The 26,926-nt window shown below is 42.1% G+C and overlaps 1 protein-coding gene and 1 long non-coding RNA gene across 2 annotated transcripts in view; one reads left to right on the forward strand and one right to left on the reverse strand.

Moving 5' to 3' along the window:
- LOC119872605 overlaps positions 1–26,926 on the forward strand; it is a 77,774-nt gene that overhangs the window by 42,674 nt on the left and 8,174 nt on the right. The window lies entirely within an intron of this gene.
- COLEC12 (collectin subfamily member 12) overlaps positions 13,109–26,926 on the reverse strand; it is a 180,783-nt gene continuing 166,965 nt past the window's right edge. Inside the window, exons 9-10 of the mRNA XM_038543696.1 lie at positions 24,044–24,189; positions 13,109–14,566 (exon numbers count right to left, since the gene is read on the reverse strand). Of these exons, the coding sequence (XP_038399624.1) occupies positions 14,547–14,566; positions 24,044–24,189 (166 nt within the window). The 3' untranslated portion in view covers positions 13,109–14,546. The remainder of the gene's footprint in view (positions 14,567–24,043; positions 24,190–26,926) is intronic.

The raw sequence follows: 26,926 nt of genomic DNA on the forward strand, positions 1-26,926 counted from the left end.
GATTATAGGTGGACCTGTTTCTGGGAGCATCGCCACAGATGGAGGCACAAAAGCAAGGTCAGTGTGGCAGGAGGGTAGCAAACTGGGGCAGGATGGTGGTTGAGTGATAACGAGGATCACTCCCATGGGCCAGATTCTGGGCTCTAAAGGCCTTACTTGTATTTTCTAAGTTAATCCCCACAAAAATTGAGGCAGTCACTGATGACCTTGGAGAACACTTTTTCCAGACAATGGGAGTGGGAACCAGGTGTGGAAGAGGTCAGTGAGTGACAAGGTGGCAGAGAAGTGGAGGCTGCAGGTCTAGGCCATTCTGAGAACTGTGTCTTTAACAGGAGGTGAGGAAGAAAGAGTATCAGTTTAAGAAAGAGAGTCACTTTTTTATATTTTTCCTTTCATTAAAAAAGTTGGGTGGGTGGGGGGATATGGGATAGGTAGAGAGGAGGGGCAGGAAAACAAGTGCCAGAGCAGATGCTGAAGATGCAAGAGAAGGGTTTCTTGAGCGATGTAGTCCCAGGAAAGGTGACATGATATGCCTCCCAGGGATGCAGTGAGTTGGTTCTAGGAACAGGAATGGAAGGAGTCAAGGGGCACAGGGAGATAGGAGGGCTGTGGCCCAGGTGAGAAGGACTTGCTTCTTCCTCAATAAAGAAGGAATGAAAAGGTGAAGGCACAGAGAAATATTAAAATGGGTAGGAGGGATCCCTCGGTGGCTCAGCAGTTTAGCGCCTGGCTTCGGCCCAGGGCATGATCCTGGAGACCTGGGATCGAGTCTCACATCAGGCTCCCTGAATGGAGCCTGCTTCTCCCTCTGCCTGTGTCTCTGCTTCTCTCTCTCTCTCTCTCTCTCTCTCTCTTTCTGTGTGTCTCTCATGAATAAATAAATAAACTCTTAAAAAAAATGAGCAGGAGGAAATTACCTTAAACCATAAAATTCCTGAAAGAAAACATAGGCAATAGTGTTTGACATCGGCTGTAGAAACATTTTTTCTAGCTATACCCCTCAGGCAGGGAAACAAAAGAAAAAATAAACTATTGGGACTACACCAAAGGATAAAGTTTTTGCACAGCAAAGGAAACAAGCAAAGTAACAAAAAGTCAACCTACTGAATGGGAGAAAATATTTGCAAATGATATATCTGATAAGGGGTTAATATCTAAGATATGTAAAGAATTTATACAACTCATACCAAAAAAACCAAATAATCTGATTAAAAATGGGCAGAGAACCTGAATAAGACATTTTTCCCAAGAAGACCCACAGATGGCCAACAGACACATGAAAAGATAGTCAACATCACTAAGCATCAGGGAAATGCAAATCAAAACCACAAGATATCAACTTACACCAGTCAGAATGACTAGAATCAAAGATACAAGAAATAACAAGTGTTGGCAAGGATGGGAATGTAAATTGGTACAGCCACTGTGGAAGACAGTATGGAGGTTCCTCACAAAATTAATCATAGAATTACCTATGATCCATATAATTCTGCTATTGGGTATTTACCCAAAGAAAATGAAAACATGAATTCAAAAAGATACTGTGTTTATTACAGCACTATTTGCAATAGCCAAATTATGGAAGCACCCCAAGTGTCCATCCATAGATGAATGGATAAAGAAGATGTGGTATATATACATACATATGTATGTACAACATACAGTGGAATATTGCTCAGCAATAAAAAAGAAAGGTCTTGCCATTTGCAACAACATGGATGGACAGACACAGAGGGTATAATCTTAAGCGAAGTAAGTCAGAGAAAGACAAAGACCATGTGACTTCACTCATATGTGGAATTTAAGAAACAAAACAGGAAAAAAAGAGACAAAGACTTTTAGCTACAGAGAACAAACTCATGGTTGTCAGGGGGTGGCAGGCAGGGGGATAGGTGAAATCTATAAATGAGATTTTTAAAATGGGCATGAGGTTTAAAGAGTACACTCTGGCCTCAGGATTTTAATAAAGGGGAACAAACAGCCATTTACTAAGAGTAAGGGAGGTATGGGGAGTGTTACAGGCTGGAGTGTATCCCCCAGAATCTAATGTTGAACACTCAGAAGGTGACTGTAATGGGAGAGGTAATTAAGGTATGAGGTCATTAAGGTGGACTGTAATATGACAAGTGTCCTTCTAAGAAAAGGAGTGAGGGCACAGACACACACAGAGGAAGGATCACATGGGCTTACAAGAGGATGGCCCTCTACAAGCCAAGGAGAGAAGCCAAGGAGAGAGGCCTCAGGAGAAACCTGTCAAGAGCTCTATCCAGCCTCCAGAATTATGAGAAAATTCGTTTCTGACATTCACGCCACCTAGTGGTATTTGTCCTGGCTGCCCCAGCCGACTGGTACAGGCAGGCACTGACCGCTCACTGCAGGGAGTGCCTCCGGGAGTGAAGCCCAGGGTAGAACCGGTGCCTGCCGAGGGGTGATTGATGGGCAAGCGAGTTCGGAGCCGCCGGGGTAGGCATGGGATTGCTCAACTGGGCTTGTGTGAGTCCCTGTGTGTATGTGTGGTGTGTATTTATAAACACACTAGTGTGTATCAGGTTTCCATTCATCCTCCATTTCAAAGATGTGATCTGAACATGTCTGGTTTAAGAACTCATCTGGTGATCTACACTTATGTGGGATTAAGTGATTAATCTGAAAGCTTCAGAAAATATTACAGTAGGGCCCTGAACTAGCTCGAAGGAACAAAAAGAAGCACTTAATATCCCCCCCCCACACACACATACCACCCACTCTCAACCACCCCTTCTACTCTGTTCTATTTCTCTTCTCTTTTTTTTAAGATTTTATTTATTTATTCATGAGAGACACACAGAGAGAGAGAGAGAGAGGCAGAGACACAGGCAGAGGGAGAAGCAGGCTCCATGCAGGGAGCCCGACATGGGACTCCAGGATCAGGCCCTGGGCTGAAAGCGGCGCTAAACTGCTGAGCCCCCCTGGCTGCCCTACTCTGTTCTGTTTCCACCAGCTTGGCTTCATGTTCAGCCTTCCCTCGGTAAAAACAGATCCTCAAAGAAAGCCACCACATGATGATACATAATGTGGAAAATCTTTGTTTCTTGGTGATCTTTTGGAGGGTAGTCTGACCTTGGGAGAGGAGAAATAAAAAGCTGGGAGCTTCCTTCACTTCTCTGCTCCCATGGGCTGTCTAGGGACCCCTTCTCTCCCCTGCCAGCCGCTCTGAGACACGCATGATATGCTAGCGGGACCCTCCTGGGGCTGGCTTTAAGTGTGGGGAGGGGCCGTGGAGCACCGGTGCAGGCCTGGGCTTTCCTTGAGAGTTCAGGGTTTATGTGATGTCAGTCTCCCTAATAAAAAGGGAATTCAAATTACCAAATGTGATGGCGGGGGGCGGCGGGCAGTGGGGGAATCTTTTAAAGCTTTCTTTTTTTCAGTGCACATTTACAGATTTTAGCCAAAATCTTTGTCAGATCTCCTGTTCTGATATTTTGTTCACCAAACATGATTCACTTATAGGTCAAGCACAGGGGATTTTTAGGGCAGTGAAACTTCTGTACGGTCCAGGGATGATGGACACTTGTCATTGATCATTCTATGGATTTTTGACAGGTGTATAACACAGAGAGTGAACCTTAATATAAACTATGCACCTTAGTTAATAATAATGTATCCCTATTGGTCCATCATCTGTAACAAGGTACCACACCAATACAAGATGTGTGGGGAGTGTGGGGAGGGAGGGGGATAGGACTTGCTGTACTTTCTGATCCATTTTTCTGTAAATCTATATCTGCTCCATAAAAGTAACGCCTGTAAAGATAAGGAAAAAAAAATCAAGGTCCATGAATAAATGTCACCTCTCCCTTTTATTCCCTATTCCCAGATTCTTCCCCACAATAACTGAGTCCGCCTTTGGAGATACGCTTCTTTAGTGAAGTGTCCCCTTCCCGGCCTTTGTACCAAGGTTTGCCTTTTTCCTCCCACCACTTCCTTCCTCTCTTATATTAATGGCTTGAGGGGTTTATGGGGGTTTGGTTATTCTGGTGCAGACCCCTGTAGAGCAAGATTCGAATCTTGCCTCAAGGCTGAGGTCTGCTTTTCTGTTAACAACCTAAGACAAATGTCCTTCAGGGTGGATGATGGGTCTGGGTAAGTAGGAGAAGAGCACCTCAAGGAGCTGGATGCCTACAAGGTGCTCTTGGATGGAAGGTTTTAAAGGTGATGCCTGGGGACGCCTTGGTGGCTCAGCAGTTTAGCGTCTGCCTTTGGCTCAGGGCATGATCCTAGGTCCGGACTGAGTCTGCATCAGGATCCCTGCAGGGAACCTGCTTCTCCCTCTGTGTCCCTGTCTCTCTCTGTGTGTCTTTCATAAATAAATAAATAAAAATCTTAAAAAAACAAAACAAAACAGATGATGCCTGGAAGCAAGCTGCAGCTACAAAGGGTACAATCCTGATGAGACCTCTTTGCCCTGGAGTCTTCTGTGGACACTGAGCTCTGGTTGTCTAGCAGTTGGTTACTCTTTGTGGCCATTTGCCTCTTATTGTGCACTAGCATTTAGTGCAAAGACTTCTTCAGAGCTTCTAACCTAGAGGACGAAAGGAAGAGATTTTTTGGGTATGAGTGTCAAAAGGGCAACACTTTCTTTTCTGCTGTGATGACTGCAAGGATCCGTGTAGGCCTCAGGAGAATGTGAAGCTTAGGGACATATCAGGCTCTGTGGTCTGGGACATTACCGTACTAATCTTGAGGGATTGATTTATTTTCTTATGAGAAATGGTCTTTTCTTACATAATCTCTAATACTAAGCATAAGATGATTTCTCAGAAATCCCAGAGGGGCTGGAACAGAAAGGTTAAGACTCTAGAATTCATTCAAAGGTTTACAGTAGGAGTGCAGCAGGAGATCAACCTTGCCTGCTTTTCACTGGTGCCACGTAGCAGCCCATGGGGATTTTATGCTGCTGGGACCAGCCTGTCCTGGCACATCTGCTCCTGGGGAGGTTCATTTTCTACCTCTATTTAGATAACATGCCGGGTTCCGGGCTTCTCCTGCTCTGGTCTCCCTATGTACCTGTTGTTCCAGAGGACAAGTCAGCGAACTGAATTACAGAGAGGAAATTGTCTCCCTAGGAGGAGGAAAGCAGCAATCCCAAATGCCAGGGCCAGGTGAGCAAGGCACCAATTCTTAGAGTAGACTGTGGAAAATGCAATGCATGTGGTCTTGTTGCCTGTAATAAAAACAGGGAAAGGTAATTTCTGGGAAGTTCTGTAACTTCCAAACACTATAGCTTTAGAGTTGAAAAGTAACCAAAAATGATTTGAGGCGATGATTTTTTCATTTTCTCAGCAAGATATGTGCAGTAGAGCCAGCTTCTCCTTTTCTGTCATAATCTAAAATTCAGGCTCCTCATGGAGCAAGTGGAGGACTTCAGTGGACTTGGAAGGCAAAGCTTTTTTTCCCCTGAAAAAATCCCTTTCAGATGGACTCTGGGTTAAAAACTAATAGCTTTCTCTTAGCCAACCCTCAATCTCTTCCTCTCTCCCTTCCATTGTATGCATGTATGTATGTATGCATGTAGCTAGCTAGCCATCTTACCTTTCTATCTGTCATCCATCCATCATCTAATTTTTCTAGGCTTTTTTTTTTTCCTTTTGAGAAATGTCAGCATGTGGATGAAGGTGCTGGTTACAATTCCTTGTGCCTGTTGATTTGGGATTCCTTGCACCTTTCACTCTGAAAAGCAGTAGATATAAGGTTGAAATAGTGAAATTAAGTATAAAATGATTATTGCTTTGCAGAGTGTCTATTAAGTGGCATCTTATAGGAACTGAAATCCAGACTAATAAATGAAATGGGCCTCAAACTATACCATTGGAGAAAAAAAACAGCTTCTTTTCACATTGTATTGTTCAAATGGAGGCAAAGCAAACAGTTATTAAGAAACAAGTAATTGTCACCATCAAAAACAAGGTAATATGAATGCTACAACACATATGACCATTGTATATGCTGATTAAGTGAGGGAGAAATGATTACTTTATTCATTTTGCTATCAATGAACATGATGGTAGAGCTGAGAAACATAATTGGAGCTGGGAAGTATTTGGGGGCCAGAATTACAGTTTTCATGGTGTTTGTTTTGTTTTGTTTTTTAAGAGAGAAGGAGATAGTGAGTGGTGGGGAGCGCCAGAGGGAGAGGGAGAGAGAATCTTAAGCAGGCTCCACACTCAGCATGGAGCCCAACATGGGACTCCATCTCATGACCCTGAGATCATGACCTGAGCTGAAATCAAGAGTTGGATGCTTAACCAACTGAGCCACCCAGGTGTCCCCAGAATTATAGGTTTTTAAAGACATGTTTGTTCATCCCCTAGGACTCTTGCTTTTTTATTCCCATAGCTCCAGGCTTTTGTGCCATTCCTCTTACATCAGTTTCCCCTCAGATCCTAGTGCCATCTGGAGCTGCTTAGTGCAACTGAGTTCAGCAGCATTGCCCACATCCCTTGTGACCTTCAGCTCCCCTTAAGTTGACCTTTTGGAGTTTGAAGTTTCAGGAGAGATACTTCCAGGGTGATTTGTATAGGAGCAAAAAGACATGTTTCTATAGATCATGAGCAAGTAGGTATAGCCTGTGAAGAAACTGCTTATGATGGCACCAGAGCCTTCTCATACATGCCTCCATCCATCTCTCTCTCTCTCTCTCTCTCTCTCCATGGATGCATGCATCCATTCGTCCATCCCTCCATAACATTCATCTACACATCTATGTTTCTGTCCATCTATGCTTCCATCCTTCCATCTGTCCATCATCCAGATATAGCAAAGGGATAATACAAGTTCCTGGATTTTGGAGATTTTTTAATTGATTTTATCTCTTTTGGGGAGGTACGACTTAATGCATAAAACATTAAAGATTAGTGTACTGCATCAAAGTTTTCAAACTTTTTTTGAAACAGTGAACCTCAAATGAAACCTCATATATGAGATAAATTCAAAGCCATCTGAAAAGTGATCTGGAGCTCCATTTGCTCTGCAAATACCCTCCTCCCAACTGCTGTGGCACCTTCACAAGATCCCTTGGCTCCCCAGAGCACAGCTTACAGACTGCTGTGCTTTGGTATAAAGCAAAGTATGGACAATTTGGTTTGGGTGGTTGATCTTGGGGGAATTAAGGGAGGGGAGAACTCACTAGGAGCTGGAGATCTTGGAGGAAGTGTTTTGAAAGAGGGAGTATGCCTTGAAAGGGGAGTCATGTTTGGACCCTTGAAGAAGAGGTGGGGGACACACTACTTGGCAGGGTAGAGGCATAGAGGGGGTGATGGGGTGAAAGCAGAAAGGGTATCAGGGTCCAAAAAGGAAAAGATGGCACAGTCAAGCTGGGTAATGGAGGAGAGTATAATAAAGGGGTAACTGACAAAGCTGTGGCAGGTTTACGGAAAACTATAAAGGCTAGTATAGAATCTTGGAGCTAGTGCAGCTGTAAGCCATTACTGGGGGCAGGAGGAAGTTGCCACTCCTGGACCCAGGGAGAGAGCTGGACCACCTAACAAGAGATGTGGCCTTTGGTAGAGAGATGCAGGGAGATGGTCAGGGAAATAAATGCTCCACTTTGCTATTTCTCTCCTGCCAGTGCTTTTCATTGTCCAAACCAATTGGAAGCCAGAAACCAAGGAAATCCATAAAGATTTAACCTTCCAAAGTCCAGAGAATGCTGGAAAAGGGATCTGGAGGGACAAACAGAAAATAGCCATATGTAGAACTGGGTTAGACTCAAGGACCCATATCAGTTAGCTCTTGCTCCAATAATGCTGTGTAATAAACAACCTCCAAATCTCAATGAAATATACATTTCATGGGTCTGTGGGTTGGCTGGGTGACTCTCCTGCAGGCTCTGAAGGTTGAGGTGGTTTTGCTGCTTGTTGCAGGTATGTCTTAGTGGGGGGCAGTTTTGTTCTATATGTGTTCCTTTTCTTTTTAGATCTTATTTATTTATTTGAGAGAGGGTGCAAGCGTGAATGTGAGTGAGAGAGAGTGAGAGAGAGACAGCATGGGCAGAGGGAGAGAGAGAAGCAGACTCTCTGCTCAGCAGGGAGACCAATGTGGGACTTTATCTCAGGACCCTGGGATCATGACTTGAGCTGAAGGCAGACTCTTAACCAACTTAACCACCCAGGTGCCCTATGTGTGTTCTTTCTATAGCCCAGGCTGCAAGGGCAGCAGCTACCAGGGAAGCCCCCTCCTCAAGGTGATGGCTGATGTATAAGAGGGCAGTGACCTTAGCACTTCTTAAGCCTTTGGTCATGTCACACCCACCAATAATGGCCAAAGCAAATCAATCATATGGCTGAGCCCAAAGTCAAGAGGCAGGAAGAGCCCCTCCTCCCAGAGAGGTGGGGAAATTGCTGGCTTGCATGGGAAAGGGGTGGATACAGGAGGTAGAGGAATTGGAGCGAGTAATTTAGCCCACCAAAGTCTCCCTACAAGGGCAAGGTGGAAAACAGATTGCACAGGAGGGGAATTAGTGTGAGCAGATTTGGTGGTACAACTACTATTTATAGTCCCCCCTCCTCCCATATCCATTCTCCCTTTTATCACAATGGAATTTTTAGCTTGACATGTGACTATTTCACAGCTAGAGACTGCATCTCCCAGCATCCCTTGCAATTAAGTGAGGCTGTTTGATGGAGTTCTAGCTATAGACTTTCTGCCCTTAAAGGGATTAACTTCTTTCCTCACCTCTCCCCAAGCCTGCCTCCTGGAATGTGGGTGTGGTGCTGAGCCTTCTTGGTCCATACCTCAGGGGAATAGCTTCAGGATGGCAAAGCAAGAAGACACCAGGAGGGTGGCCCCCTGGGCTGCTCTTGTGCAGAGTTAGATGTGAGGGAAAGAAGCCTCCATCTTTTTTTGGCTCATTATTTGGGGTCTTTATTTCAACAGCCAGGTCTGTAACTAATACAAATTCATAGGAGCCTCTACTCTGATACCCAGTAGAAGGGATGGCAGAAAAAGATACGTTTTTGTTTTTGTTTTTGTTTTTCAGTATTACTGATGTAAGGGAGAAGAGATCTCACAATTTTAGTTTCTTGCCATGTCACCCCCATTTTGTATTTAAAAAAATTTTTTTTAAAGATTTTATTTATTCATAAGAGACACACAGAGAGAGACAGAGACACAGGCAGAGGCAAAAGCAGGTTCCATGCGGGGAGCCCAATGTGGGATTTGATCCCGGGACTTCAGGGTCACACCCTGAAACGAAGGCAGATGCCCAACCATTGAGCCACCCAGGCGTCCCCCATCTCATATTTTGAAAGGATGCATTATCAGTGAGCTGTCAGTGCAGTTTCCCTTATGATATCAGGACAGGTAATGCCAGTTCTGAACCAGTTCTAGACCAATGCTGTATGTGACCAGAGGGCCTGCTGGACAAAGGAGGGAAATGAGGGGAGAGAATTACTTGCCTCTTGTTTGAGCATTGTGCCCGGAAGTAGAAAGCAGGATTCCAAACTTGGCCCATTTGGCTCCAAAGCCCATTTCTCCTCATTTGCCACTAATTATATCAGAAAATTCTGTGAGAGGTCCAGCTACTCTAACATCTAGGGTGGTTTCTTCAAACTAACCTCTTTGAACATCTGTGGCATTTGGTGCCAAGTCAACTTAAGCCTCTTTGCTCATCAGTATCGAAGGGATTGGTCTAGCACTTTTATCTAAACTGTGCAAATCAGGATTCCTACATTATCTCTCCGGTTCTGTTAGAAAGAGAGAAGTAATCTTGGTGGCTTGAGATTTCTTGTGCCAAAAACCAAAATGTAATGTGCAAAGCCTAGGCTCTCAGTTGGGAGTATAGGAGAGTATATAGAGGGCAGGAAGTTAGGTGACCATGGGTTCAAAGCCCAGTTTTTTGGAAATTATTTAATCAGATCTTTCATTTTCTTGCATAGGGATTGGATATAGATATGTCAAGTTCCTAATCTACAGTAGGTGCTTTTATAGCTACTATATAGCCAGGATTTTGAGCTTATGTCAGGCCTGGCGTGGCTCCTGCTCCATGCATGGCACAGGAATTGATATTAAGAAGCTTATAATTCCCTGCAGCTTTCCAGACATGATTTAGTGGGTCACGGCAATGAGTGACATGTAAAGAATATAGCAAACTCTGGCACCAAAGATTAGAAGACTAGCCAAAGGACAATTCTCCATACCTGGTCAAGAAGACTAAATTGAGACCCTTTGGTTATGCCCATTTTTCTTTAAAGATTTTATTTATTTGAGAGAGAGAGCATGCACAAGTGGGGGAGGGGCAGAAAGAGAGGGAGAAGCAAACTCTCTGTTGAGCAGGGAGCCTAGGGTGGGACTCCATCCCAGGACCCTGGGATCATGACCTGAACCAAAAGCAGACACTTAGCCAACTCAGCCATCAAGGAGCCCTAAAGTTGGTTTTCTTTCTTTTTTTCATTTTTTTTTTTTAAGATTTTATTCATTCGTGAGAGACCCAGAGAGAGGGAGGCAGAAACATAGGCAGAGGGAGAAGCAGGCTCCATGCAGGGAGCCCAATGCGGGACTCGATCCTGGGACTCCTGGAACACACCCTGAGCCGAAGGTAGATGCCCCAACCACTGAGCCACCCGGGTGTCCACGTTGGTTTTCTTAAGCCTGCTTTTCTTTGGATTTTTGCCCAAGTGGGCATGCTATGTACTTATTTGAACGAGAATATCTAGGAAGGGAGGAAAAAAGATGAACAGGTGAAGCAAAATCTTTTCAACATCTGCTTTGTGATTTATAAAATAAAAATGGCACCATGCCCTTAAGGGATTCTTCCTAGGAAAATGGAACTATTGTACAGAGAAACACCTCAGAAAGATTGGAAAGTCTACCTGTACTTGGAAAATTGTTGAGTATAACATGAAGAGAGACTTGATCACACTACCATTTATTTTTTTTTTTTTCCACACTACCATTTAGAAAAGGTTTCTAAAGTTATTCTCAGTCAGGACCATGCTTTGGTAATGGAATGAATCTCTTTTATATCTGATTCTTTTCATTCTATCTTCATGTTGATGGAATAATATGTATAATATACTTACATCCAATATACTGGATGTGTAATAACCAGCTATTAGCAACATGAATTCTTTCATTTCTCCTGCTTGGCCTCTCGCACTCCTCAGTGCTCTTAAAAGATTTGTAACTGACTGGCCATATTCACCTTTCTCTCTTCTCAATTCAGTCATTTTTAGGTCTTGAGACTAATCTGTAGATCATCTAAAACAGTGAAGGAGTTTTCTTCCGTTTCATATAGAGCACTTGTGCATGGTATTTGGCATAGAAAGAGGAATCAACTCTATTTTCAGGGTGTGTTTGTTGGGAAAAGATTCAGACAAGAAGTGATGTTGAGGCTGAGTCTTAAGGAAGGTTCTTTCCAAGTATAAAGGACAGGGAAGGAGTCCAGGTAGAGTATGAGGGTCAGAAAGAGCATGGGGAAAAGTGCAGGTGGCTTGGAAGGCTGTTTTGGTGCATTGGGCGGGGAGAGGATGGGGTTGTAGATGGAGAGCCTGGAGCTGTGGTTGGGAACCTGGGATCTTTTGGAAGATGTTAGGCTGGGTATGTGGGGTAGGATGGACTTGGATTTTGAATTAAGAATGAGAACCTGATCACAATTGCATTTTTGAAGGCAACTGTAACAGCTATGTGGGCAACAAGTCTTCCAAATAACCTGTTTCCTCATTTCTAAAGTAGGGACAAGGGGCACCTGGGTGGCTCTGTCACTTAAGGCTCTGACTTGTGATTTCAGCTCAGGTCATGATCTCGGGGTTGTGAGATTAAGCCCCGAGTTGGGGATGGGGGGCCGTGTTCATCCTCAGCAGGGAGCCTGCTTGTGATTATCTCTCTCCTTCTGCCCCTCACCCCACTCATGCTCTCTCTCTCAAATAAATAAAATCTTTAAAAAGATAAAGGACAGTAAGTTTTGCATGAAGATTAGAAGAGATAATGTATGCAAAAATGCCAAACATATTTTAACTGTTATCATTCTTGAATGACTTGAGTCATGAGTGAGTTAATATGCTTACTTTTTCAAGAAGAGTCCAGCTTTGTCATCTGAGGCAAAAAACATGCTTGGCATTGTTATCTGATTTATATAGCTTCCTACTTCCTTAAACATCTGGTTTTTTAAATGGGGGGTGGCTATTACCATTTATTGTCTGCTTTAGCTTAAATTTTAACTCCTATAAATTGGAAGAGTCGTAGGGGAGCACTGATGAACATTGATAATAGAAAAGGAAAAGAAAGGGTTTTTTCTTCCTGGCTGTGCATTCATTCTTTCAAGAGCCATTTAGGAAGAAAAACGTTTCCTTCTTCGCTCAGCATGTAGCAAATCAGGTGCCTGAAGACCTCATCATAGTTCACTATATCTCTCCTCCCAAAAGAGCAGCATGGTTGTGAGTAGGTGAACAGAAGCCTGGTGTATAAATAGCTAAATGTACAGAGAAGTACATGAGGCATCATGTGTGATACTTGTTTGATTTTGTTCAGTGTGTTATTAAGAAGGACCCTGGTTCCTAAAGAACATTAAAACATTTTCAGAGCTCAAGCCTGATTCCTGTCTTACTCCTTGGCAATGGTGTGACCCAGGAAACCATGTCACCTCTTTGAGACCTTCCCCTCTTCTGTCCATGGGGAGAGTTGCAAGGCCTGCTTCACAGGGCTCTTGGGAGGTGGCGTGCAACTGGCTGCCTCTAGCACTTCTCTAGTGCCTGGTGATGACAGCCCTGCAAGGTAAGGGCTGGGAGAGCAACAACCTTGGCTCTGGGAGCTTGCACTCTTCCCTTCTCGTGGTGGCATCAGACGTTTAAATTGCTTCTAGGCACAGACCTTAACTGACACTTAAACAGGAAAAGGATGAAAAAGACTTGGTTTAATCTATGAAATGTCTTGAGCCTGAAGACATACTGGAGTCCAGCGCTTATCTGGCATCACAGAGCCCAGGTGACGGTGGGTCCTGCCAACCTGACCAGGCCCCATGGACAGGACAGTAGGGCATAAAGGTGCTGACAAGATGGTCATTTTTGGCGGCAGAGATGGGGGATGGTATGAATGGTGACCAGGGGTAAGACAACATAGTCCACACAGCTGCAGGTGTGAAAGTCAAACTCTGTCTTTATTCTTTTATCATTTTATTTGGGATAGGTAGCAGCACTGCCTGGGGAGCTCCTTGGAAGGGGAGGAGGGGGAATTCTGCTGGATGGAAATCTTGCCTTGGAGCATCAATTTTATCTAAGGCCTATTTTCAGCACATTCCATGTTAGAGTTTTCAATGGCAAGTCAAGAGTAGGAGGAGGATGGGCTCAGAGGAAAGGTTCTTTGCCAACAGTTCAACGTAGTAGCCAAAAGCTTACTCTTGCATTTCATCCTGCCTGTGCCTTGGAGTTGTTTTTTGGAACCTGAATTAAGGAAATATAAACTTTCCAGGTAGCATATAGCTGTCCCTACCTTTCTCGCATCTCTGCCATTGGTTGGTATGACGCCATACTGTCCTGACGGTCACTAGCAGCTCGACTACGGGTCTGATACCAAGCACATTCATACCTCAGCCATAAAACAGGGTTTTCTAAACGCTCTCTTTTCCAACAGATACCTCTCCACCACCCCTAACTCCACCAAAATGAAGTAGAAGCACATCCTGAGTTGACCACTTCCTCTGGGCCCGGCCAGGCACACACAGCAAGAACGTTGGCTGGTGATGAGCTCGATATGCCGCCCACTTGACTGAGCCATGTATATACTCAGGCTTGACCTACCCTGGCAAACCCTGCAAGGATATTTGTAGACATTTCAAGTGATTGACTCCTCTGAGGAAATGCTACATTAAAAAATATATATATATCCACACATATATTTAATTATTCTTTTAAAACCACAACTGAAAAAAATTCTTTGCCATTGGGTAGAATTAAATCTGACAAGAAACCCTAGGAGTTTTTTTATTAGTACCATTATTGTTTTCTTTGGCTCCATGTATTATATTGGTAAAATGACAAAAAAAAAAAAGGAAGAAAAGGAAAAAATTGTAAAAAGGCAAATATTTTGTACAAAAATACAAAGTTTTAAAAGCTCTTTAAGTATATTTCATATTATTACTAAGTTGACCTATATATCTGTATGTCTGCATATTTTTCTTACATTTGGGATTTTAGAAATGTAAGGTACTGTTTACACAGTACAGTTTAAGTTCTTCCTAGAACTCAACAACCAATGATAGCCTTTTTTCTGATTGGAGCAATCCATACTTTGGAAGATGTGATTTGCATAATTGTGCAGTTACTGGTTGAGAAAAATATATGTGATTCAGTCCATTTGCATACTGAAAATCAATATGTCATATACTGGGGGAACATTTTAGTCCTGAAGTCCTTGAGTAACGAAGGATGGTAAAGATAACCAGATGTCAATTTTTTCAGTAATTGGTTTTCAGTGCTTTTTTTCCAATCTGGAGGAGGTGATACAATCAGAAAGAAGTATCCTTTTTTGCCTTTGAGAACCATCCAGAAATTTGCTCGTTTTTACATCACAGTCCATTATAATGCAGATGATAGTACTAAAAGAGAGGGAAAATAATGGGCATTAGTTTTTCTTAAAGAATAATGTAATGTATAATTCAAAAAAGGAACATGTATTTTTTTATAGGAAAGATTCCAAAATACATCATTCAATTATTTTTTCAAAGAAATGCCTATAAGTTCCTATTCAGATTGACTAAAGGTAAATTTCTTTTTGAAGAAGCCTATTCTGGGCTCAACTCAGATCTCAAATGGCCAAACAAGGCAAACCAAATGACAAGTCTGGGTCACTTCACAACCTCTAGAAGAAAAAAGTAATTTCTTCCTTTTTTAAAAATTGAGATATAACTGACATAAACATTAGTTTCAGGTGTACAATATGACTTGATATTTGTATATATTGTGAAATGATCACGACAGTAAGTGTATTTAACATCTGTTATCATAAGTAGTTAGAAAAAATTTTTTTCTTATAACTTTTTAAAGTTTCTATTTTAATTCCAGCTAGTTAACAGTGTTATATTAGTTTCAGGTGTACACTACAGTGATTCGACACTTCCATACATCACCTGGTGCTCATCAGGACAAGTGCTCTCCTTAACCCCCTTCACCTATGCCCCTCCTCCCCTCTGGTAACTATCAGTTTGTTCTCTATAGTTTAAGAGTCCATTCCTTGCTTTGTCTCTCTTTTTCCATTTGTTCATTTGTTTTGTTTCGTAAATTCCACATGAGTGTGGAATAATCATATTTGTCAATAATTGTATTTGTCTTTCTCTCACTTATTTTGCTTAGCATTATACCCTCCAGCTCCATCCATGATACTGCAAATGCAAGATTTCATTCTTTTTATGGCTGAATAGTATTCGTGTGTGTGTGTGTGTGTGTGTGTGTGTGTGTGTGTATCACATCTTCTTTATCCATTCATCTATCAGTGGAGGCTTGGGCTACCTTTTTTTATGGTTTCCTTTGCTGTGTAGAAGCTTCTAAGTTTGATGTAGTCCCATTTGTTTATTTTTGCCTTTGCTGCCTTTGCTTTTGGTGTCAGATTAAAAAAATCATCACCAAGACTGATGCCAAGGAGTTTACTGCCTATGTATTCTTTGAGGGGTTTTGTGGTTTTAAGTCTTGAATTAAGTCTTTAATACATTTTGTGTTAAATTTTTTAAAGATTTTATTTATTTATTCATGAGAAACCCAGAGAGAGAGAGAGAGAGAGAGGCAGAGACACAGGCAGAGGGAGAAGCAGGCTCCACGCAGGAAGCCTGATGTGGGACTTGATCCTGGGTCTCCAGGATCACGCCCTGGGCCAAAGGCAGACACTAAACCGCTGAGCCACCCAGGCTGCCCAATTTTGAGTTAATTTTTGTGTATGATGTACACTTCATTCTTTCACATATGGCTGTCTGGTCTGCCTAACACTATTGATTGAAGATACAGTCCTTTTGCTGCTGTATATTCTCGGCTCCTTTGTCAGTTAATGGACCACATATGTGTGGGTTTATTTCTGGGCTCTCTATTCTGTTCCATTGATCTATTTGTTTTTATGCCAATACCATACTGTATTCATTACTATGCTTCTGCAATATGTTTGAAATCACAGAGCAAAATGCTTCTAGCTTTTTTATTCTTTCTCATGATTGCTTTGGCTCTTTGGGGTCTTTGTGGTTCCACACAAATCTTAGGATTCTATTTCTGTGAAAGATCCCTATGGAATTTTGATAGGGACAGGACTTAATTGCTTTGGATAGCATAGGCATTTTAACAATATCTTTCCAGTCCATGGGCATGGAATATCTTTGCATTTATTTATGTCATCTTCATTTTCTTTCAGCAGGGTCTCATAGTTTTCAGTCTCATAATCTTTCACCTCCTTGGTTAATTATTAGGTATTCTCTTTGATGCCACTGTAAGTCAAGATGTTTTCTTAATTTTTCTTATTCATTATTAGTATATAGAAATGTAACAGATTTTGGTATACTGGTTTTGTATCCTGTAACTTTGCTGGATTCATTTATTAGTTCTAATAGTTTGGTTTTGTGTTTGTGTGTGTGTGTGTGTGTAGTCTAGGATTTTCTATATATAAAATCATGTCATTTGCAAATAGTGACAGTTTTACTTCTTCCTTTCTAATCTGGATGCCTTTCATTTCTCCCTCCCACCCACCTCCACCCCTAATTTCTCAGGCTAGGACTTCTAATACCACATTGAATAAAAGTGGCAAGAATGGCCATATCCTTTTCTTGTGCCTGATCTTAGAGAAAAAGCTTTCAGCTTTTCACCACTGATTATGATGTTAGCTATGGGCTTGTCACATATGACCTTTATTATGCTGAGGAATCTATATCCACTATGTTGAGAGTTATTTTATTACAAATGGAGGTTGAATTTTGTCAAATGCTTTTCTCCATTATTGAGATATATTATTTTTGTTTTTCATTTTGTTAATGTATCCCATTAGTTGATGTGTGGATATTGAACCATCCTTGCCTCCCTGAAATAAATTCCACTTGATCATGGTGTATGATTCTTTTAATATACTATTGAATTCAGTTTGCTAATATTTTTTTTTAGGATTTTTGCATTTATGTTCACCAGGGCTGTTGGTCTGTAATTTTCTTGTAGTGTATCTGTCTGGTTTTTGGTATCAAGATCATGCTGGCTTTGTAAAATGAGCTTAGAAGCATTCTCTCTTCTTCAATTTTTTTTTGAAAAGTTGAGAAGGTTAATATTAATTCTTTGCATGCTTGGTAGAATTCACCAGTGAAGCCATCTGGTCCTGGACTTCTGTTGGGAGGTTTTTAATTACTGATTCAGTCTCCTTACTAATAATTTGTCTCTTCACATATTCTATTTTCTTTGTTATTCAGTCTTGGTAGGTTTATATTTCTAGAAATTTATCCATTTCTCCTAGCTTGTCAAATTTGTTATCAATAATTGTTCATGGTAGTCTCTTATGATTCTTATATTTCCATGGTATCAGTTGTAATATCTCTACTTTCATTTCTGATTTTACTTGAGTCTGCCTTTTTTTCCTGGTGAGTCTAGCTATAGTTTTGTTGATTTCGTTTATCCTTTTATAGAACCAGCTCTTCTTTTCATTGGGCTTTTGTATTGTCCTCTTAGTCTGCATTGCATGCCTTTGTTCTTTTATTTCCTACCTTCTACTAACTCTGGACTTCATTTTCTAGTTCCTTGAGATGTAAACTTTGGTTGTTTATCTGAGTTTTTCTTGCTTATGGAGGTGGGCATTTATTGCCATGAACTTTTAGAATTGCTTTTGTTGTATTCTGTAAGTTTTGGTATGCTGTTTTTCCATTTTCATTTGTCTCAAGGAATTTTTTGATCTCTTTTTTCTTTGGTCCACTGCTTGTTTAATAGCATGTCATTTAATCTTCACATATTAGTGAGTTTTCCAGTTTTCTTCTTGTAATTGATTTCTAACTTTATATCATTGTGGTCAGAAAAGATGTTTGATATGATTTCAGTCTCCTTAAATTTATTGAAACTTGTTTTGTGCCCTAATATATAATCTATCCTGGAGAATGATCATGTACAATTGAGAAGAATGTGTATTGTTGATTTTTAAAAAAGATTTTATTTATTCATGAGAGACAAAGAGAGAGAGGCAGAGACATAGGCAGAGGGAGAAGCAAACTCCCTGTGGGGAGCCCAATACAGGACTTGATTCTAGGACCCCGGGATCACGACCTAAGCCAAAGGCAGATGCTCAACCACTAAGCCACCCATGTGTCCCTATTCTGTTGATTTTTGGTGGAGTGTTTGGTATATGTCTGTTAAGTCCATCTGGTCTAATACATCGTTTAAGGCTGCTATTTCCTCATTGATTTTCTGTTTGGATGATCTATACACTGATGTAAGTGGGGTATTAAAGTCTGGTTTTTGGTATCTATTGCTATTGTGTTGCTATTAGGACTCTTAATGTTTGTTTCATATATCTAGGTGCTCTATAAATATTTACAAATGTTATATCCTCCTATCGGACTGACCCCTTTACTATGTCATGCCCGTCTTTGTCTCTTATACAGTCTTTGTTTAAAGCCTGTTTTGTCTGATATAAATATAGCTATCCCATATTCTGGTTTTTGTTTTTCCATCTCTTCACTTTCAGCCTGTATCTTTATGTCTGAAGTAAGTGTCTTGTTGGCAGCATACACATGAATCTTGTTTTCTTATCCATTCAGCTACTCCGTATCTTTTGATAGGAGAATTTAATTCATTTAAAGCAACTGTTGATAGGCATATATTTACTGTCATTTAAAAAATTGCTTTTTTGCTTGTTTTATAGTTCCTCTCTATTCCTTTCTTCTTCCCTTGCTCTCTTCTTTTGTGAGTTGATGACCTTCTTTAGTGGTATGCTTAGATTTTCTTTTGTGTATCAACTATAGGTTTTGCTTTATTGTTACCATGAAACTTACATATAACTCCTTATATTTATAACCATCTATTTTAACTTGATAACAACTTAAGTTTGCATTCTAAAGCTCTACATTTTTACTCCCACTTCCCACATTTTGTTTTTGATTTCACATTTCTTTTTATCTTGTGTTTCCTTTATTATATAGTTATTTTTACTACTTTTGTCTTTTAACCTTCACCAGCTTTATAAGGAATTAATCTACCATCTTTACTATTTACCTTTACCAGTAAGATTTATACTTTTGTATGTTTTCTTGTTACTAATTAGCACTCTTTTTTAGCTTACAGAAGTCTCTTTAACATTTCTTGTAAGGCTGGTTTATTTTAATTTTTTTAAATTTTTTTTATTTTTTTTTTAATTTTTATTTATTTATGATAGTCACAGAGAGAGAGAGAGGCGCAGAGACACAGGCAGAGGGAGAAGCAGGCTCCATGCACCGGGAGCCCGACGTGGGATTCGATCCCGGGTCTCCAGGATCGCGCCCTGGGCCAAAGGCAGGCGCCAAACCGCTGCACCACCCAGGGATCCCTAAGGCTGGTTTAGTGGTGATGAACTCCTTTAAGCTTTTGATTATCTGGGAAATTATCTCTCTCCAATTCTGAATAAGGCTTATGGGGTTTCCCTTGCAAATAACTTTTCATTTCTGTTGTTGCTTTTATTTTTTTTTTCACATATTTACTACTTAAATTCTAGTAAGTTAACATGTATGGTAAAACTGGCTTCAGGTGTAGAATTTAGTGATTCATCACCTACATATAACACCACCCAGTGCTCATCACAAGTGCCCCCTCTCAATACCCATCATCCACTTAGTCCATAAATTCTCATAACAATTAAAAAGTAATGTGTCAAAAAAAAAAAAAAAGTAATGTGTCTTGGTACAGATATCCTTGGGTTCATCTTATAAGGGGCTCTATGTGCTTCTTGGACTTGGATGTCTGTTTCCTTCCTTAGATTAGGGAAGTTTTCAGGTAAGTGTTCTGCCGTTTTCTCTTTTCCTTCTGGGATCCCTATAATGTGCATAATATCATGCTGGATGATGGCACAAAGGTCCCTTTAACCTCCTCTCACTTTTTATTCTTTTTCCTTCTTGCTCTTCAGCTTGGCTGCTTTCTTTCCATTACCCTGTCTTCCAGATTGCTGATCTGTACTTGTGCATCCATCCTCTGATCTGCTATTGATTCCCTCTAGTGTATTCTTTGTTACTGAATTCTTTAGGTCCAATTGCTTCTTTTTATATTTTCTATTTCTTTATTGAAGTTCTCACAGAGTTCGTCCACTCTTTTCTCAAGTGCAGAGACTACCATTACTTTGAATTCTTTATCAGTCATATTGTTTATGTCCATTCATTTAGCTCTTTGTGATTTTATCTTGTTCTTTTATTTGGGCCATATCCCTCTGGCTCCTCATTCTAACTATATTTGTTTCTATGTATTAGGAAGGGAAGCTGCATTTCTTGATCTTGAAAGTAGTGGCCTTGTGTAGACGTCCTATGGTGTGCTACAGTGCAATCCACCACTACCACCACAACCCTGCCCCCGGTCACCAGAACCTGGCGCTCCAGGGGTGCCCTCCTATTGTGGCTGAGCTGTGACTGCTTTCAATACAGCCAGCTACAATGACCTACTTTGCCTGCTGTGGGTGCGCTGAGCAGAGTTTGCTCCCTGTGCTGTTGAGAGGCCTGTCAGCAGCCGCCATGAGTTCACTAATGGGTAGGACCAGAAGTCAGGCTAGTTGTCCACCATGAGCCTTTCTTCCACAGCTGCAGGTGCCCCAAAAGGCAGGCCTTGATCCCTGTGCAGCCAGCTAAGAAGCCCAGTTGTAGGAACTGCAGGTACACTGGTGTGTGGAGTTATCTCCTCACCTCCCCAGGACAGGAGTCACTTTGGAGTAGTACTGTCCTGGCCAGGGCTGCCAGATGTGGCAGGGTAGGAGCTGCTTTGGAGGAATGCTTGTGGAGATGTGTGAGTGGGTTGTGTGTGTGTGTGTGTGTGTGTGTGTGTGTGGGGTCTGCAGGCGAATGCCAGGGTAGAGGATGTAAGGTAGATGGAGAGTGTTAGCACTGGCTCCCACAAGCCTTGGCTATCTAGGCTGGGAAAAAGAGAAATAGTGCCCACCAGCACTTTTGTTCTTAGAGAAATCTTCCGATCCCTGCCCTTTTAGCACATGTTCTAAGATTAGTGAAAGGTTAGTCACTTTCAAACAGCGGCTTCCGTTGGGCAGAGTTATTATGTATGCTGGCTCTTTAATGGTGGGGACTCAGTTTCCTATTGCTCTCCAGCTCTCCCGGAGTTTAAGTCCCACTCATTTTCAAAGCCAGATGTTATGAAGACTCGTCTTCCCATCTTCCTGGTGAAGGTCCTGGTGCCGCAGGTGCCGGGTGTGGAGTCTGATCCTCTCGCCCGCCTCACCATGCTCGTGATGTCCCTCCCATTTTCGGTTCGTCACGGTGACGGTGGGGGGTTGGCTTCCAACCACACCTCTGGCCCTCCTACCTTTTATGATGTGGCCTCCTCTCTCTGATTAGCTGGGGAAGGTCTGTTCTGCCAGTTTTCGGAGTTCATAGCATAGAAGTAGCTGCTACCTTGGTGTGTCCTTGTGACAAGGTGAACTTAGGATCCTCCTATTCCATCATCTTCCCCGGTCTCCCAGGGAGCATCTTTATGACCATTATTGTGAGTGCTTTATCAGTTAAGCTACTTATTTCCATTTCATGAAGAGGGTTTTTTTAAATCCCCCCTGCAGTTTTATCTTGCTCTTTTGTTTGGAACATTTTCCTCTGTTTCTTCATTTTGCTTGACTCTTTGTGTTGGTTTTTATGCATTAAATGGAACAACCACCTTTCTCAGTCTTGAAGGAGTGGCCTCAGATAGGAGAGGAGCATTATCGCTCAACCCCACTCTGGCTCCTGGTTGTCCCTCAAACATTCCAATTGTTTAAGCAGCCTATTTTATTTTTAATAGCTCCCCACAGTTGAGTGTGTGCCAGGACCTGGCAGTGTCCCAAGGGGGAAGATCCCCATCAGCACCTAGGTTCAGGCTGATTGGAGGTCACACCTTCAGGCAGCAGTGTTTAAAGTCTGCAAATCTATCCAGTCCCATGAGACCACAAGTGTAAGCTCTGTAGCCACCAGAGTGGAAAATGTCTAAACAAGAAATCACAGCTTCCGATTCAAGATGGAATGTCCCACAAACACACCAAGTGGGACAGCTGTCTCTGAAAAACACTTAAAGCTTGGCTGAGCAGTTCCTACACATTAAGCAAACAAGAAACACACACACACACACGCACATCAAAGTGGGTAGGAGAGGCTGGGGCACAATCTTGCCATAAATCCCACCGCCTGGCACAGTGAGACCCAATCAGGAAAACTCAAAACCCAGAGCTTCTCCCTGAGGAGTCAAAAGTTTAAACCCCACATCAGGCACTCCAACCTTTAAGACCTGCACCTGAGAGACAAGTCCCCAAAATATTGAGCTTTGAAAACCAAAGGGGCTTGTATCTATGAACCCACAAGGCTATATAGCAAACCCACCCCATGACCAGACTCAGAGGCAGCCGATTGCACCCAGATTTTACATGCAAGAAGCTCATTTGCTTATATTAAAGTGTAGGCACAGTGGGCAGGCACCTAACTTAACACACATCTCTGGCAGCCCGCTGGAATACACACAGGGACAGAGACTGGCCGGCACCCTCTTTACTCTGACCCTCAACCTGGCTCCACAGCACCAGTATCTCCTAGAAAGGAGCTTTCATACATGTCTGGTACCTTGGCTTTTGCCCAAGGGTTTGCCTTTGATCGCCTGGCTCTAGAGGCCAGGGAGACTTGGGTTCCTGGGTCCTGTGGGGCTGTAGCAATCAGAGAGACAGTTGTTGGCAGACTACCACCCCTAGTGCACTGGGCAGACAGCAGGCTGGAAGATATCCTCAGTCCTTCTGTGAAAAAAGCCTATTTTCTAGGGGCACCTGGGTGGCTCAGTCAGTTAGGTGTCTGACTTGATTTCAGCTCAGGAGCCTGATGCAGGATTCAATTCCAAGACCTTAGGATCATGCCCTGGGCCAAAGGCAGACGCCCAACAGCTGAGCCACCCAGGCGTCCCTACCATCACCATTTTTATAAAGGCTTTATGAGACATAATTCACCCACTGAAAGTACACAATTTTGTGGCTTGTAGTATATTCACAAATTTGTACAATTTTGTAGTATCTAATTTTAGAACATTTCATCACACCCCAAAAGAAATCCATACTTATTAGGATTCATTCCCCATTTCCTCCTTCTCCCACCATAAATGTTTAAATCTAGTTCTGATGAAGAAAACTAAGATGTTCGGGCACCCAGGTGGCTCAGTTGTTTAAGCATCTACCTTAGGCTCAGGTCATGATCTTGGGGTCCTGGGATCGAGTCCCAAGTTGGGCTCTCTGCTCAGTGGGGAGTCTACTTCTCTCTCTCTCTCTCTCTCCTTCTGCCCCTCCCCACTGCTCGCTCACTCCCTCTCTCAAATAAATAAAATCTTAAAAAAAATAACCCAAAACAACTAACACGCTCCATTCTGAAAACAGTCATGTATTAAGTGAAGCTTTAGATAAGTATCTTTTGAAATAAAAGATATATACATCCAAAAGCCTCTGGCTTACAAGGGGTATAGACTATCTCCCTCCATTATCTAGCACAGCACCTGGCCCATATCCAATGCTCAATAAATACATGTGGGATTAAATGGTTGGCCACCTAAATTGTCTGTGTACGGAGCTCTATATAAAAGATGTAACACTGGTACCAAATTTATTAACTGACAATATTACAAGATAATGACCTACAACAGTTCACTGAACATTTATTTTCTATAAGCCAGGCACATTTATTAACTTAGTTAAGCTCTCATGAAGACCCCACAAAGAGGATACTATTACTATTTCCCTGAGGTTAACAACCTGCCCCCCTAGTAAGGGGCAGCAACAGGATTGGAACCCAATTGCGGAGCTTGTGTTTAGAGACCTCATACTCCTCACATCTCAACCCTTCACAGCATATAAGCTCTGCAGGTCACCTGCAGGTCCCCTCTCCTCTTACCTGTCTCTCTGTCTTTTTCACAAATGAAGTTATTGACCTCTTCACACTGAAAGTCATTCCACTGTCCGGCATAAATCAGCCCCGCACAGTCTTCTCCAGGCCCGTGGCCATGACCCCAGTCATCTGGCTGTCCGGCTTTCCAATTTCTTTTAACAAAACAGAAATTGAGTGTTATTTGCAAGTCATGCAAACGTTTTCTTTACCCAAGAGCAGCAGAGAAATGTAAAACACAAAAGTGAAGCATGTCATTTGTCCTGGAATGAAAAGGCACTGTTTAAAAAGCTGTTCTTATTCAGAATAAAAAGCAGCTGTTTTGCAGAAGTAGTGTATAATGCAGCATCTCCCTGTAGGCTTGTTATCTTTGCCACAATGAAATCAACTCATTGAGATGCTCCATCACAATGCTGAGGGAGTAGATCCTTCTGGCAATACAGTTAGATGAGTAACTTTCCAGTGTGTACTGGAATGCTGACTTCTGGATATGTGTGTATATGTTTGTGTATGAATATATATGCACTCTGAGGACATAATGCACACTCACACACTCTCACTCTTACGAGAACCCAGAGGGGTGCTTACATGTTCTGATAACTTTCCTGTGACAATTCAAAGCGTCAGGCAGAGAAAGGGAGGGACAGTTGATATATGTTTACAAGAATTTGCAATTACCAACCCTGGGTTAAGGTAGTCTGCCTAAGTTGTAGATAGTTGGTTGCTTTAAAAAGAAAGTAATTTAATCTTACTGAAAATGACTCATACATTTCACTGCCTTTCTTGGGAGGGAAATTCTCAAAAACAAGTTTTCTTTAGGATGAGTTCACTTGGGACTTGTTCACTTGGATGCCACAGCTCAAAACACCACTTTGCCAGAGTTTGCTGTTCTTGATTCTATTTCTATGCAATAAATTAGATGTGCTTCCATGACTCAAAACTTGAAAACTGAACTTTTTTGAAGCAGGTTCTTGCATAGAAGCTTGTGGTTATTGCCTGAGAAGACAAGCTTGCCTCGTGTGGAGGGTCTGAAAAAAAAAAAAGTGCAGCAGAAGGCTCTTCCCATAAACGATGACTCACTACCCTTTCAGCCATAGGGTGTCTTGGGGTCACCTGAGGATACAGTCCCTATTTTCCTACATCTTTTGACAGGAGTATCAATAAGACCAGAGGGCAAGGATGGGTAAAGTTACAGTAAAAGAGCGAGGAGACAAGGTAAAATTGACTCCCCCACATCAAATATACATCAAATATATATATATTTATATATGGATTTTTAAAAAGTGACCTCAAATCTAGTGACGAAGAGATAATTTAGATGAAACCATCAACTGAAGAGAGTAAAAATGGAATGATAAGAGGGAGCATTATAAATATTCATTTGCACATTCACTCAACAGACATCCACAGAACACCTACTATGTGCCAGGGATGATGCTACATGATGACGACATAGCAGTGCAGAGAGAAGACAGAGGTCCAGCCTTCACAGGACTTATATAATAGGCAAGAAACAAGTGAACTAAAAATCTCAGACTGCCACAGTGATGCCAGAGAGAAATGAGGTTGGAAGGAAAAATAGTTGACTGTCACAGCTGTTTTTTGTGTGGATTTCCATTCACCTGGTGGGACCCCCTTCGGCAATGTCAGCAATGTCTGAGCAGCTTGAGCCTGCTGACATACACTTGGTTAATTTCTGCCAGCAGTGTGCGCGGGTTTGATTCCAGTTTGGTTTACAGCATTTGAGATCTGTGATTCCTGAATGTATAATGATGGGACATTTGATATGCTTTATCTCTGTTCACTGGGAAGTTGTATAAATAGGACTTCGGATGGAAGACCTGCTTAGTATTTTTCCCCTTGCATTTCCTTCCAGTTAAGTAGATAAATGGGATTTATAGACCACAAGATAACTGACTGATATGAAAGGAGATAACCTTTATCACTATTCCCCATTATTTTTCCAAGTCACTGGAATTCTTTGCATGTGGTGTTCAGGGTTTTCCTGTGGGACTGGTGTGTAGGATGCCATCCTCTGGCTGCAAGTGAGTGACTAAGGGGACTGGTGTGGGGTGGATGGTAGAGAAGCCAGGTTGCAGGGGGCAATTTGTCTTGCAGTCTAAGCACCCAGTCTCAAAGCATCTCTTTGGAAAAGCCAAAATCACACGGAGTGATTTGTAGCAAATACCCTGTATCCTGCATGCTTGTGATAAAAACAGAACAGAGCATGTCAGATAAACAGAGTGTATATATTTTGGAGAAGAATTTCAGCTTAAATTGTGCCTTAACCTCCTTTACAAGTAGATTCTAGAAAGAAGATGGCTGAAGCCTATGCAGCAAATCCCATATTATAATAGACACATCACAGAAGTGGTTGGGTAGCAACACACATATGTGTTTGGGCAGCACACTCTACGTACGCCAGAGACCTTGGAAGCCCTGGGCCTCACGGCTGCTGTCAGCTGGAAGCACACAAGCACATCAGCCGGAGGGGTGGGAACCTCCCCACCATGGATATGGTTTCTCCTAAAGGAGGCAGAGCACAAACGCTCAATCTTGGGAATAGCCCCTTTCAACCTCACAACTTAGTACTTTCTCGTCAACCACAAGATTGACTGAGGCTTCATGGCCAAGAAACTTCTGCTGGTAAAAACCTGGCTTCAAAACAGGAAAATCTTTGTCATGAGAAGTATTACTTTGCTGTAGAATTTTCTCCCGATAACAGGGTGTAGAGTTCTCTCTAGTGACCCAAGCCAGTGCCACTCTGATAGAGACATGAAGCATAGACCAGAGTGAGTTTTTCGTGAACTGGATGACTCTGAAAGTTCCCTTCTGGTGTCCACCATTCTCTGGCTCTACAGTCTAAAAAACACGATATGTAATATGATACGG

The sequence above is a fragment of the Canis lupus genome, chromosome 7, assembly GCF_011100685.1.
Source record: "Canis lupus familiaris isolate Mischka breed German Shepherd chromosome 7, alternate assembly UU_Cfam_GSD_1.0, whole genome shotgun sequence".
NCBI classification, from domain to species: domain Eukaryota; kingdom Metazoa; phylum Chordata; class Mammalia; order Carnivora; family Canidae; genus Canis; species Canis lupus.